At 44.5% G+C, this 12,482-nt stretch overlaps 1 protein-coding gene across 1 annotated transcript in view; it reads right to left on the bottom strand.

Moving 5' to 3' along the window:
* The window catches only part of hcn4 (hyperpolarization activated cyclic nucleotide-gated potassium channel 4), a 354,702-nt gene extending 351,752 nt beyond the window's left edge, over positions 1-2,950 (bottom strand). The window contains exon 1 of the mRNA XM_048520718.1: positions 2,172-2,950. Coding sequence (XP_048376675.1) covers positions 2,172-2,845 — 674 coding nt within the window. The 5' untranslated portion in view covers positions 2,846-2,950. The remainder of the gene's footprint in view (positions 1-2,171) is intronic.
* Positions 2,951-12,482: the final 9,532 nt, after the last annotated feature.

Here is a 12,482-nt window from a genome sequence, read left to right as displayed (position 1 = left end):
CATTTTATTTTACACAGAGGGTGGTTCGTGTGGAATGAACCTCCTGAGGAAGTAGTGGAGGCGGGCATAGTTACAGCATTTAAAAGACATTTGGATAAGTACATGAATAGGAGAGGGTTTGGATGATATGGGACAGGAGCAGGCAGATGGGACTAGTTTAGTTTGGGATTATGTTGGGCATGGAATAGTTTAGCCGAAGGGTCTGTTTCCCTGCTGTATGACTCGATGACTCAGAGGAGAAAGTCGAACAGAATCGCGGATGAACGAGTCAATACTTCCGGTAATATAAGAGGCGCGTCAATTTAATCACTGGTCTGTAAGCCCAAAATGACACAATATGTCATTTTCCGGACCTTATGTGGTTATGGGAGCGATCTCAAGCATTGGCTCTTCGGGTTCAGCTAACAGTTGGAAAATATAGCTACTTCGTTTTGCCTTGCCAGCCGAACACCGGGATAAGATATAGTCTAGTCATCGCCGCTATAGGCTGGTCTGTAAAAGAAAAACAAACAGAACACAGGACAGACTGTGGCAAGGTCGTGAGATGTCCTCTTCAGCATTGGAATGTGTAAAAAATGAAAAGAGCTCACGGCTGAGCGTAAGTTTCAAGGTCATGGACAATTTAATCGCCCAAGAAATAACAATACCCATGTAGTTAGAGGCACCATTGTCTCATTAGAGAGAAACCACTGGAGGTGAGTTTCAAACTATGGGTCACCACGCCCGGGGTAGGGGCAAGACAGATCCTTTTATGCTGAGTACAGTGAACCCACGCTGTTGGTGTTGCTCTGTATGGCACATCAGCCGTCTAACCAACTGAGCTAACCAAACCCCAGGGGCCATCTGGCCAGAAACCGACAAAAGATGCATCACGTATTGGAATCAGATACCCATGTTAATGTTCTACCGTGCTAAGTTTCCAAAAACCTTCAAATCCACAACGAAATCACTTCGCGAGATTTAAAGTATCCCCCGATTCCTCCCCAGCCCCAGTTCTTGTTTCGTTCAGCCTCCAGGACGCGAAACTTGGTTCAGTTGCTGGTGGCGCTCTTCATTGTGGAGCGCACTTCTTGAAACCGCCCGTTCCGAAGGGAATCCGAGTTATTTCGGGAATGAACTCGGTTCTACTGACTCTGTCGCGGTGCAAGTTGCATTGAGCCCCGAGACCCGAGGGGGATCCGCGGGGGCAGAGGCCGCAGAGATATGGAGAGAACGACATGCTTTCAGCACCGCGGACAGCAACCACGACACCAATGCCGCTTTTCCTTATTGGGAGCGCGCCCTGCCTATCCTATTGGCCTTAACGCGCAGTTTTTTTTAGATATACCCCAAACACCTTCCTTAACCACCCGCCCCCACCCCCCCACAACACCCTATTGCACTTTCTAACACATAACCAGCCCGAAGCATTTGGAATGTGTCAGGTTTTGTCTAACTGTCGGGCATCATAACGTCTCAGTTGTCTCTCTTCTATCAGCCAAAAATGACAGCCATGTGTGTGGTTTTGCCCGTGAATGGGTAAAGGAGGGAACATTGTGCAGAGAGGGTGGGCGAGATGGATAGTGACTGGTGAAACCAAAGAACGAGATCATACCAATCAATGTACGTAAATGTAAGCGTACGTGGATCGGAACAGCAATCCCCAGTGGAGGTGTGTTGACATAAACAAGCAAGGACACATGCAGTGGTGACCCCTGCCAAATTCTGGGCAAACTTTAAAAATGACCAGAACGAATTGGCAAACCTTAGAAGGGCATGGTTTGCCAAAAGTTTAACAGAACGTTTGCCCATAAAGAACGGCGTAGAACGGTATCCCTCTCGTTAGGAACTCGCACAAGATGCACATTTATTTACCGTTTTCAAAAGTAACATATGTTGCATTAACAATATTGAAACGGACATCCCCCAAGCTCTCCAGGCCCCTAGCCAAATCCTCACGCTTGGTTTATCTTTTTTACCGGGCAGCTTTTATACAATAAAACTCTCAACGTTGCACAGAAATGGACTATTTGAGATCTATTTCTCGCGTCAACTCCCTTCTTTGGAATTTTAGTTCCCTCCTGTTCTTGCACTTTTTGTGGGATCTAATTGATATTTCCTTTTCGCTTATGGAAAGAGACGGGAATTAACTTTTTTTTAAGTGATTTGAAGGTATAGGGAAGGCGGGTTACCTGAAGTCGCTGTATGGGTGAATGATCCAGAACCCGGCCGACTTGACTCGCTCCTGCTCCCTCTCCACCGCTTTCTGGCTCCCAAACATCCTGAGAGAGAATTTGTTGACTCCCGGCTGGAGCATGGCCCCGAATTGTTTTTGCATGAAGCCGGCTTGGCTAGCCCGGAGCTCGTCCTCCAGCAGGATCTGATCGGCTGTGTCCACTTTTAAGAAAGCCAGACCCGGCTCGGGCTCGGAGCTGGGCTCGGCTTGGGGACTCGCCTCGGATCCCTCGCTACCGGCGTTGGTGTCCTCGCTAGGGCTGGAGTCCCCTTCTACGATCAGGCGCTTGTCATCCGCCAGCCCGGCTCCCTGGAGCGTGCGGCCGGTCACTGAGGCCAAGCTGCCCCGGAACCTGCGGCAGTCCCCATTTGTACTGCTGCTGCTCTTGGCCGTCCTCCCTAGCTCGGTTTCCAAGAGGTTGCTATCCTGTCCTCCAGCTCCAGCCAGAGGCTCCCCCGCCAGCCTTGTCAAGCCTCCGGAGGGAGAAGGCAGGGGTCTCATTTTGAAACTCCTCCTGGCTGCCTCGCTGTCTCCGTCTTTATCCTCCTCCACCTCTGCTCCAGCTTTGGCCCCAGTCGGCGGCGGAAGGCTGTAGAGTCTCTTGCGCATGGAAGGAGCCAGTTTGTCCATGTCCCCTCGGCTAGGAGCCTCCCCGTGCCCCTGCTATGTGGATGCAGCTCCGCCGTCAGATATGCACAGTATCCACGGGCTCTCAGGTCCCTGCCACATCTCTAGCTCCTGATGCACTGAGCGGAGACAAGCTTTCTCACCCCTCTGCCTCCCCACCCACCTCCCCCTCTCCTCCCCCTCCCCTTCCCTTTATGGACGCGCTGGAAATCCGGACGCTTACCCCCCCTCCTCTTCTGAGCCCTCGCCCACCCACCCACCACGGCCATGAGGTTCAGAAGGCACCAGGAGTTCACAGGCTACAAATCCAAAAACGCGTGCAAGTCCCCAAAATATAGAGGGAGAATCCGTGCACTTGAAAGCAAAGAATAAAAGGCAGAAATTTAACGACAAAAAATCAAGAAGGCTTCATCCTTTTGATACAAAGCGGTACTCGAACCCTTTCCCTCAGCAGAGATGCCATTGTAAATTAGAGGAGAAAAGCTGCTGACTGTCGAGAGCACTCTGCTTTTCTCATGCGCTCTGAATAGGGGAATATGATCCATTGGGTTGCCATAGGAGCTGCCGCCGATCTTTGTTTTGTGTTCTATGTGTCCCCTCCTCCTGTCTTTTAAACTGGGATTCGCCATCGCCCAGGACGAAAGCTGGCAGGCTGCAGAGTTCAGCTCCACGCCGCACACTCGGCCCCAAACTGGGTGAGCAAGTTTGGGGAGTCCCCTAGGGAAGGGGACAGGAGAACATTGCAAATCCATTGCAGCCAAAACCCCACTTCAGGTCTCTCATCACTGCTGTTAGAAAGTCCAACTGGGGAAAAGATAGGGGCCCGAAAACTGAGACGTGTGAGACCTCCTGAAGCAGTAAAATAACATGAAAACATAGGATGGTGGAAAATACCTGGCAATAGATAAAAGACAGAATACAGCTTGCATCTTCGCTGAAATGCTTAGGAAACAATTCAAGTTAATTGGTAATACAGTGTGGAGCTGGAGGAACAGAACAGGCCAGGCAACATAAGAGGAGCAGGAATGCTGACATTTCATATTCCTGCTCATCAGCTTTCCTGCTCCTCTGCTGCTGCCTGGCCTGCTGTGTTCCTCCAGCTCCACACCTTGTTTTCTCAGACTCTAGCATCTGCAGTTCTTACTATCACCAAATGAATTGCTTGTCTTTTCTGTTCACTCATGGGATGTGTGAGTTGTTGACTGAGCCCAGCATTTATTGCCCTTGGGAAGGTGATGGTGAGTTTCTTGAAACCACTGCAGTCCATGTATTGTATGTGGACCCACAATCTCCCTCAGGAGAGAATTCCAGGATTTTGACCCAGTGATACTGAGGAAATGGTAATATATTTCAAAGTCAGAATGGTGAGTGGCTTGGAAGGGAACTTGCAGGGAATGGTGTTCCCACATACTTGCTGCCCTTGTCCTTCAAAATTGAAGAGATTATGGGTTTGTAAGGTGCTGTCTAAGGATGTTTGGTGTATTTCTGCAGTGCATCTTGTAGATTGTACACACTGCTGCTATTGAACATCAGTGGCGGAGGGAGTGGATGCTTGTGGATGTGATGCAAATCAAGCTGTCCAACTGTAGCTTTCTCTTTCCAACACACTCAGAGAATCCTGGAGAAACTCAGCAAGTCTAGCAGCAATAGAGAGAGAAACAGTCGTAATGGTCTCAAAATTTAACTCTGTTTTTCTCTCATCGTAGATGCTGTCAGACCTGCTGAATTTCTCCTGCATTCTTGACATTTGCTTCAGATTTCAGCATCTGCAGTACTTTCATTTGAGTCCTTTTTTATAGATAACTAGATCCCAAAAGCAGGAATGCGACAGTTTCTCTTTTTTTTGATGACAATTAACCAGTGATAATTAAGCAAGCACTGCCCACTAGGAGCAGTGTAACAAAGATCAGGAAAGAAGGAGGGGAGTAAAATTGAGATGGGATTAGAGGTCTGAAATATTACAATCCAACACCTGTGGGGCAGACCTCTCTCTCTAAATACTTGGAGGTGCTGGGTCTTCTTTTATATTTGCGAGCGAAGAGTACTTGTGACATTGGAATTGTTCAGAGCTTATTGCACCCTTCCGACAGTACCTCAGTTTCAATGTTTTAATGTGAGGGCACAGCTGTGTAATGGTCATGAACCTACCTCTGAGTCAGGAGGCCTGGGTTCAAGTCTCATCAATTCCAGAGTGTGGTAATAACATCTCTGAACAAGCTGAAGAGAAAAATAACTTCAAAAAAATACAGCAGAATAGGTCTCCTCTCTCACTTGAGATGGACAACTAGTGACGTTTTAACCTGGGCACTTTGGCTAAGCTAAGTATCAAATAATAACAATGAGATTTAAAGGGTCATTGCTGCTTTGGAGCATGTGACTTCCAGCTGCCAAATACAGTGGGGTTCATAGCCCACAGCTTCAGAAGCAATGACTTAAGGGCCTCAGCAGACTGCTCCAGATAGGTTGGTGAACATGCAGGATGACCAACAGGCTGTGGATTATGGTTGAGGTTGTTGAATGTGAATCATCTCAGCTCCAGGATATCTCTAAAGTAGTTTATCAGTGGAGTGTCCATGGCCCAACCATGCACAGGTACTTCATTATTGACCTTCCCTATTGACTTTCCCTCCATTGTAAGGTCAGAGTTGGGGATGTTTGCCGATAATTGGACAATGACCAGCACCATTTATGATGCCACACACAGTGAAGTAGTCCATGACCAAATGCTGCAAGACCTACACAATATCCTGGCTTGGTTTGCATGTGGCATATGACATTTGTGACATGCTAGAGCCAGACAATAACAGTCTCCAACCAGAGAGAAGTGATTATCACTCCTCGGCATGGCTTTCCATAAGTAAATCCATGACTGTCAACATCCTGGGAATTATCATTGACCGTGTACTGAACTGGTCTTGTCATATAAATCCTGTGGCTACAAGAGCAAGTCCAGAGACTAAGAATCTTGCAGCAAGCTACTTACCTCCAGAATTTCCAAAGCCAACCTGTCATCTACGAGATACGGTCAGATGTTTAACAGAATACTCCCCTAGTTTCTTGGATGGGTGCTTGACACCAACTCCCACTCCATGGGCCTCCTCTGCAATATTACTGAGCTGAATCACTCTGTATTCGAGGGACTCTTGGGATATGTCCTTGCTGCAGCAACCATGGATTCCACAGTGGTGGTCCTGCACAAGAAATGCGAGCCTCTAATTGGTAGAAGGAGATACTGGTGTAATGTTGCTTTGTTAGTAATCCAGAGGCCTAGGTTAACTCTTTGGGACATAGATTCAAGTCTCACTATGGAAGCTAAATGGATTTAAAAGCAATGAACAAATGTGGAATTGAATGCTTGTGTCAGTAACAGTAACCATGACACTATCATCAATCATTGTAAAAACCCATCTGGATCACAAACTTCCTTCAGAGAAGGAGATATGCCATCCTTAGCTAGCCTGATCTGTATTTAACTCCACACTACTGCGAGTAATTTTGCACAGCCCTCTGAAATGTCCTCCCGGGCCATTAAATTCAGCATGATCAAGAAATGGGCTGCAAATGTAGACATTGCCATTGATATCCATATTCATGACAGAATCAAGAGAAAAAAATAGTTCTTGTGAGGCAAGACCTCCACGGAAAGCACAATACCCTTAAACATCACAAAAGGGAAGGCACTGACTTAAGGGCCTCAGAAGACTGCTCCAGATAGGTTTGTGAACATGCTGGATGACCAACAGGTTGTGGATTCTGGTTGAGGTTGTTGAATGTAAGTCATCTCAGCTCCAGGACATTGTTGTTTAAGGGTATAGAATTAAAATTGGATCCGATAAGAATGCTGTAGGGCTATTCCCAGCACATCAGCACTAAACACATGCAAGCTGTTACACACAGTTTAGAACACAAAACTTGGTGGTACTAACCAAGTCATTGGCATGGAAATTTCGTCAATCGGTAAATTCAACAACTCACAGTATGGGTCTTTGTGTGAACACTATAGTATGTTGATGTAGCCATGTAAAAAATAATTCGACATCTAATTGGCTGCTTTGTGTTTGTTCTGGGTTTTATTGTCTCGGGGGGCATCAGTATTTTGTAATTATTGCTCTTTGATTGTGCAAGGTAGAATAATTACAACTGCCTATACATTTGTTTACATTAACAAAGTGATATTTTAAAATACCATTCACTTTTGTTCTTAAAGTTGCTGGAAGGTGTATAAAATTTCCTCTCAGAATCATAGAATTGTTACAATGCAGAAAGACTATTTGGCCCATTGTGGAAGCATTGGCCCTCCGAGCAATTTAACCAAATGTCAGTCTCTTTTCATTTTTCCGGCACATTGATTTTACTTAAATAATCATCCAATGAAAAATGGTTAGACCTCAGCTGTGGTGATATGCATAGTGCAGAAGAGGTTGACAAAAAATAGTTCCCTTCTCCTTAAATAATCATCCAATTCCTTCTTGAATGCCTCACTTGAACCCATCTCCAATACATTTACAGGCAATGCATTCCATGCTCTAACTTCTCTCCGTGTGAGTTTCTTTTCAATGTTGTGGCTGTGCAGAACATTGGTTTGGCCATTTTTGGAATCGTGCATTCAGTTCTGGTCTCCTTTCTGTAGGAAAGGGGTTGTTAAATTTTAAAAGATTTACAAGATTTTACCAGATTTGGAGGGCTTGAACTACAGGGAGTGGCTGAATGAGCTGGGGAGATGTACCCTGGAGCATCAGAGGCTGAGAGACGATCTTATAGAGGATTGTAAAATCAAGAGTGGCATGGATAGGGTGAATAGCCAAGGTCTTTCCCCCTACTTCCCAAGGTAGGGGAGTTCAAAACAGGAGGGTATTGGTTTAAGGTGAGAGGGGAAAGATTTAAAAGGGGCCTAAGGAGCAATGTTTGGTGCGTGGATGGAATGAGCTGCCAGAGGAAGTGGTGGAGGCTGGTACAATCACATTATTTAAAAGGCATCTGGATGGGTATATGAATTGGAAGGGTTGAGAGGGATGTGGGCCAAATGCTGGCAAATGGGACAAGATTTAATTTAGGATATCTGGTTGGCATGGATGAGTTGGACTGAAAGGTCTGTTTCCGTGCTGTACATTTCTATGACTCTATGACTCTAATTGAAAATCGTGGCTTCTAATTCTCAATTCATTTACAAATGGGAGCAGTTTCTCCCTTCCACATATCACTCACAATTTGGAAAACTTGTTCTCAAATCTCATCTTAACCTTCTCCTACAAAAGAAAACAGTTTCAACTTCTCCAATCTTCCATCTGAACTGAAGTGTCTCATCTCAGGAACTATTTTTTGCCAACCTCTTCTGCACTGTACATACCACCACAGCTGATGTCTAACCATTTTTTATGTTTATCATAACTTCCTAGCTTTTATACACAATGCCTAATTTTGTGAAGCCCAGAATAATGTACACTTTATTAGCCACTCTCTATAATTGTCCTGCCGCCTTCAATGATTTATGTTCAAATATACACAGGTGCCTCTGTTCCTGCACACTCTTTAAAATAGTATCGCTTTCCTGTGCATCTTCTGAGCTGATTGGTTTTACTTTTAGCTCTAACAGTAATAAGTTGACTCAAGGAGGAAGAACACTTTGCATACTAAGGGCACTATTTGCATATGAGCTGTCATCGCAATATTAACCACAAGCTAAAAACAAACTTGTTTTCAAAGAACCAAATGCATCAACTCTAAGCATGATGCTCCTGTTTCCTGCTTTCTCCACCATGAATCACCAACAAACTTTATTTTATTTCTATCCAGCATTTACTGCCTATCCCTAATTGACTTGAGTGAAGCATGTTGTTGTGAGTCTGGAGTCATATGTAAACAAAACCAGGCAGGTCTTTGATGAAAGAACTAAATTTTAACAATTGACCATTGCTGCAGTTAGGCTAGCTATAATGGACCTGACCAAACACCTTCAAAATATGAAGAAGACAGTCTAGCCCCTAACTTTTTCTTATTTTAAAGACAAGTGCCATCTGTTGTGTGCTGGATGCAATTCGTTTGTTCAAACTACCAGTCTTGAAGCAAAACACCGTAGTATAGTTAAAAGACAACAAAAGAATAACAACCCTATTGTAAAACTCAGCAGAATCATAAATTATCTAACTAGTAGACAGTAACTGTCCCTACATAGTTACATGCCATAAACACACCCTTGGCAAAGGCAAATTCAGTGAAATAGATTGCCTCATATGCAATACTAGCATCAGGAAGAGAGCCCCAGCTTTTAGCAGTAACAGAGAGAGGAAAAACAGCTTCCACATCCAGTTTCAAGAGCCCAGCGGTGATTGCTACTGAAAAACTGAAATTGAAAATCCTGTTTCTATGAGAGCTTGAACCCATCCATTCAAGTTGCTTCTATTGTTCCATCTTTTAAAAAATTGGCGTGTCAAGCTGCTTCTTTGTTCTGAGCATACTGCTCGATACTTCTGTCTCAACCTTTCTTCACAGAAAGAACCAGGACGAAATAAGACCATAAGACATAGGAGTGGAAGTAAGGCCATTCAGCCCATCAAGTCCACTCCGCCATTTAAATCATGGCTGATGGGTATTTCAACTCCACTTCCCTGCACTGTCCCTGTAACCCTTGATTCCTTGTGAGATCAAGAATGTGTCAATCTCTGCCTTGAAGGCATCTAATGTCCCGACCTCCACTGCACTCCGTGGCAATGAATTCCACAAGCCCACCACTCTCTGGCTAAAGAAATGTCAACTCATTTCCGTTTTAAATTTACCACCTCTAATTTTAAGCTGTGCCCACAGGTCCTAGTCTCCTGGCCTAATGGAAACAACTTCCTAGCGTCCACCCTTTCTAAGCCATGCATTATCTTGTAAGTTTCAATTAGATCTCCCCTCAACCTTCTAAACTCTAATGATTACAATCCCAGGACCCTTAGCCGTTCATCATACATTCAACCTACCATTCCATGGATCATCCGTGTGAATCTCTGCTGGACACGCTCCAGGGCTAGTATGTCTTTCCTGAGGTGTGGGGCCCAAAATTGGACACAGAAATACACCTCTTAAAGCCACAGTGTTGCCACATTAGCTTTTTAATTAAATACAAATTTTGTGATGCCAAATTTTGTCAGCCAAGGTAGGGTTTGAACCCATGTCCACAGAACATGAGCCTGCTATTCTGGATTATTGGTCTTGGGCCTTTGCCTCCCATCATGGTGTTTTCCACTGTTTGCAATCCTGTTTTGGAACTAACAGCAAAAGCTGAAGAGTTGTTGGCAGATAAGTCACAGATGCTTACAGCACAGAAAAAGGCCCTTCAGCCCGCTGAGTCTGTGCCAATCAAGTACAAGGATCTCACTAAATTTCTCCTTATTTAAAAAAAAATGGGAAAGTTGTTGGATTTTCAGAGGTTTTCATGGTGCCAGTCAAATGTCATTTTGCAGTGGCTAACTTTAAACAACAGATTTTAGCTGAGTAAAACAATGAAATATCAACCAACCACCACAGGCTCATACCAACACTGCTTTGCATTTGAATTAGCTGCTCAATCAGTGGAAAAAATGTTTAGCCCAACTTTTGAATGTGAGAAGTTCAGAGGTGTAAAATAATGTCAAAATCTAATCTTTAAGGTTTGTGGATAGAGAAAGGGGAGGACATTTTCATTCTGTCTGTACTGCCCATCAGTTTGCCATTAGTTTAAAAATCACTTGTCTTGTTCAATTGGTTCCAAGTCTCTCGATTGTTCCGAACACATTCTCACAGTCATTATCTCTACTCCTGCCTCCTTAAGTCTATTTAAAATGGGAATACGACAACATCATCCTTTGCTGTCCCAATGTCAACTCACCTGTGACTTCATCAATTCCTTTGTCACATCCAGGTTCAAGAATTCAACGTTGTCCTGGCTCGCCTCCTAAATTCAACCATCCATAAATCTGAACTCACCAAAATCTCTACATATCCTAATACACACAAACTCTAGCTCTCACCCATCATCTCTGTGTTTCTTGACCTATTTGGCTTCCAGTCCAACTAAATTTTGTTCCGTGGTCCAATCCCTTCCTAACCTCTCCCCTTGCTGTCTCTGTATTCTTCCCCATCCCTGCAACCCGCAACATATCTGCACACCTTCAATTCTGGCCTCCACATACATTCTCAATTTCCTTAGCTCTGTGCTATGAGGAAATATTGGACAAGCTGGGTTGTTTTCTCCATAGAATCCCTACACTGTGGAAGCATGCTATTTGACCTATCAAGTTCATGTTAACCCTCCAAAGAGCATCCCATTCCCTCCAGCCAATCCTTGTAACCCTGCATTCCCCATGATTAATCTACATAGCCTGCACATTCCTGGACACTATGGGCAATTTAGCATGATCATTCCAGGTTGGACTGTGGAAGGATAGCCACACAGACACAGGGAGTATGTGTAAACTCCAGACAGTCACCTGAAGGTGGAATGGAACCCAGGCTCTTAGTGAGGCAGTTGTACTAACAACTAAGCCACCAGGCTGCTTGTGTATCCCTCCTTAAACATTTCCACCTCGCCACATCTCTCCCCTCTATTAAGCCACAGCTTAAAACCATTCTTTGCCCAAGCTTTGGTTACATGCTCTAATATGTTTTCAGGTGATTTGGGGTGAAAATTGTTTGATATTTCTTCTGCAATGTACTTTGAGCCATTTGTGCAGCATTCAACGTATGACCATATAAGTTTGGAGAAGGACCAGACTATTCATTCCCTCAAGCCTGCTCTGCTGTTCAATAAAATCTGACTGTAGTCTTATCTCCACTTCCTCGTTTATGCCCCCATTTTGTGGCCCTTGTTGGGCAAGAATCTACCCAACTCAGCTTAAAAATATTCAATCACTCTGCCCTCCATGGCTCTCTGGGAAGAGAATTTCACAGACCTATGAGAAAAGCCCTTAAACTTAGATGTATCTGAAACAGGGAGACCTGTTTTCTAAAGGATGTAGTGGTGACATATAAATAGAACTTTCCAATTTGTTCTGTCTCTGTGGGACACTTTTTCATTTTAGACAGGCAAATATAGAAATGATGGGGGTCTAGGCCCGAAGCGTTGGCTTTTGTGCTCCCGGGATGCTGCTTGGCCTGCTGTGTTCATCCAGCTTCACACTTTGTTATCTTGGATTCTCCAGCATCTGCAGTTCCCATTATATTTGATCACAAATATGGAAAGACTTCCATCTTTTAATCCAATAAGATTTGTTTCCCTCCTACCAGCCACCCCAGTACCAGCCTACATTTGTACCTAAAACAATTTCCATCGAAGAGCGTCAGTACCTTGAAAAGTTGTGTTATCACAACATAATGGATGTGTTTTTAATTTAGCAACAAGCACTTAAGAGCTTCTACCATTTCCAATCAAACTTTTAGCCATTCTGCCCTCTTGTACTCATGGAGTTGTTAAGAAGTGTCATGGGATCCTCACCTTTATTAGCTGAGGCATTGAATACAATAGCAGAGAGGTTACGCTGGAGTACTGCATGCATTTCTTGCTGCCACATTTTGGGAAGTATGTGCTTGCACAAGCAAGGGTGCAGAATAGATTTACAAGAATGTTTCCTTTGCTGGAGGCTCTGAGCTATGAGGAAATATTGGACAAGCTGGGTTGTCTTCT

The sequence above is a fragment of the Stegostoma tigrinum genome, chromosome 36 (genome assembly GCF_030684315.1).
Source record: "Stegostoma tigrinum isolate sSteTig4 chromosome 36, sSteTig4.hap1, whole genome shotgun sequence".
In the NCBI taxonomy this organism is placed as follows: domain Eukaryota; kingdom Metazoa; phylum Chordata; class Chondrichthyes; order Orectolobiformes; family Stegostomatidae; genus Stegostoma; species Stegostoma tigrinum.
This window is presented reverse-complemented; position numbering and strand designations above follow the sequence as displayed.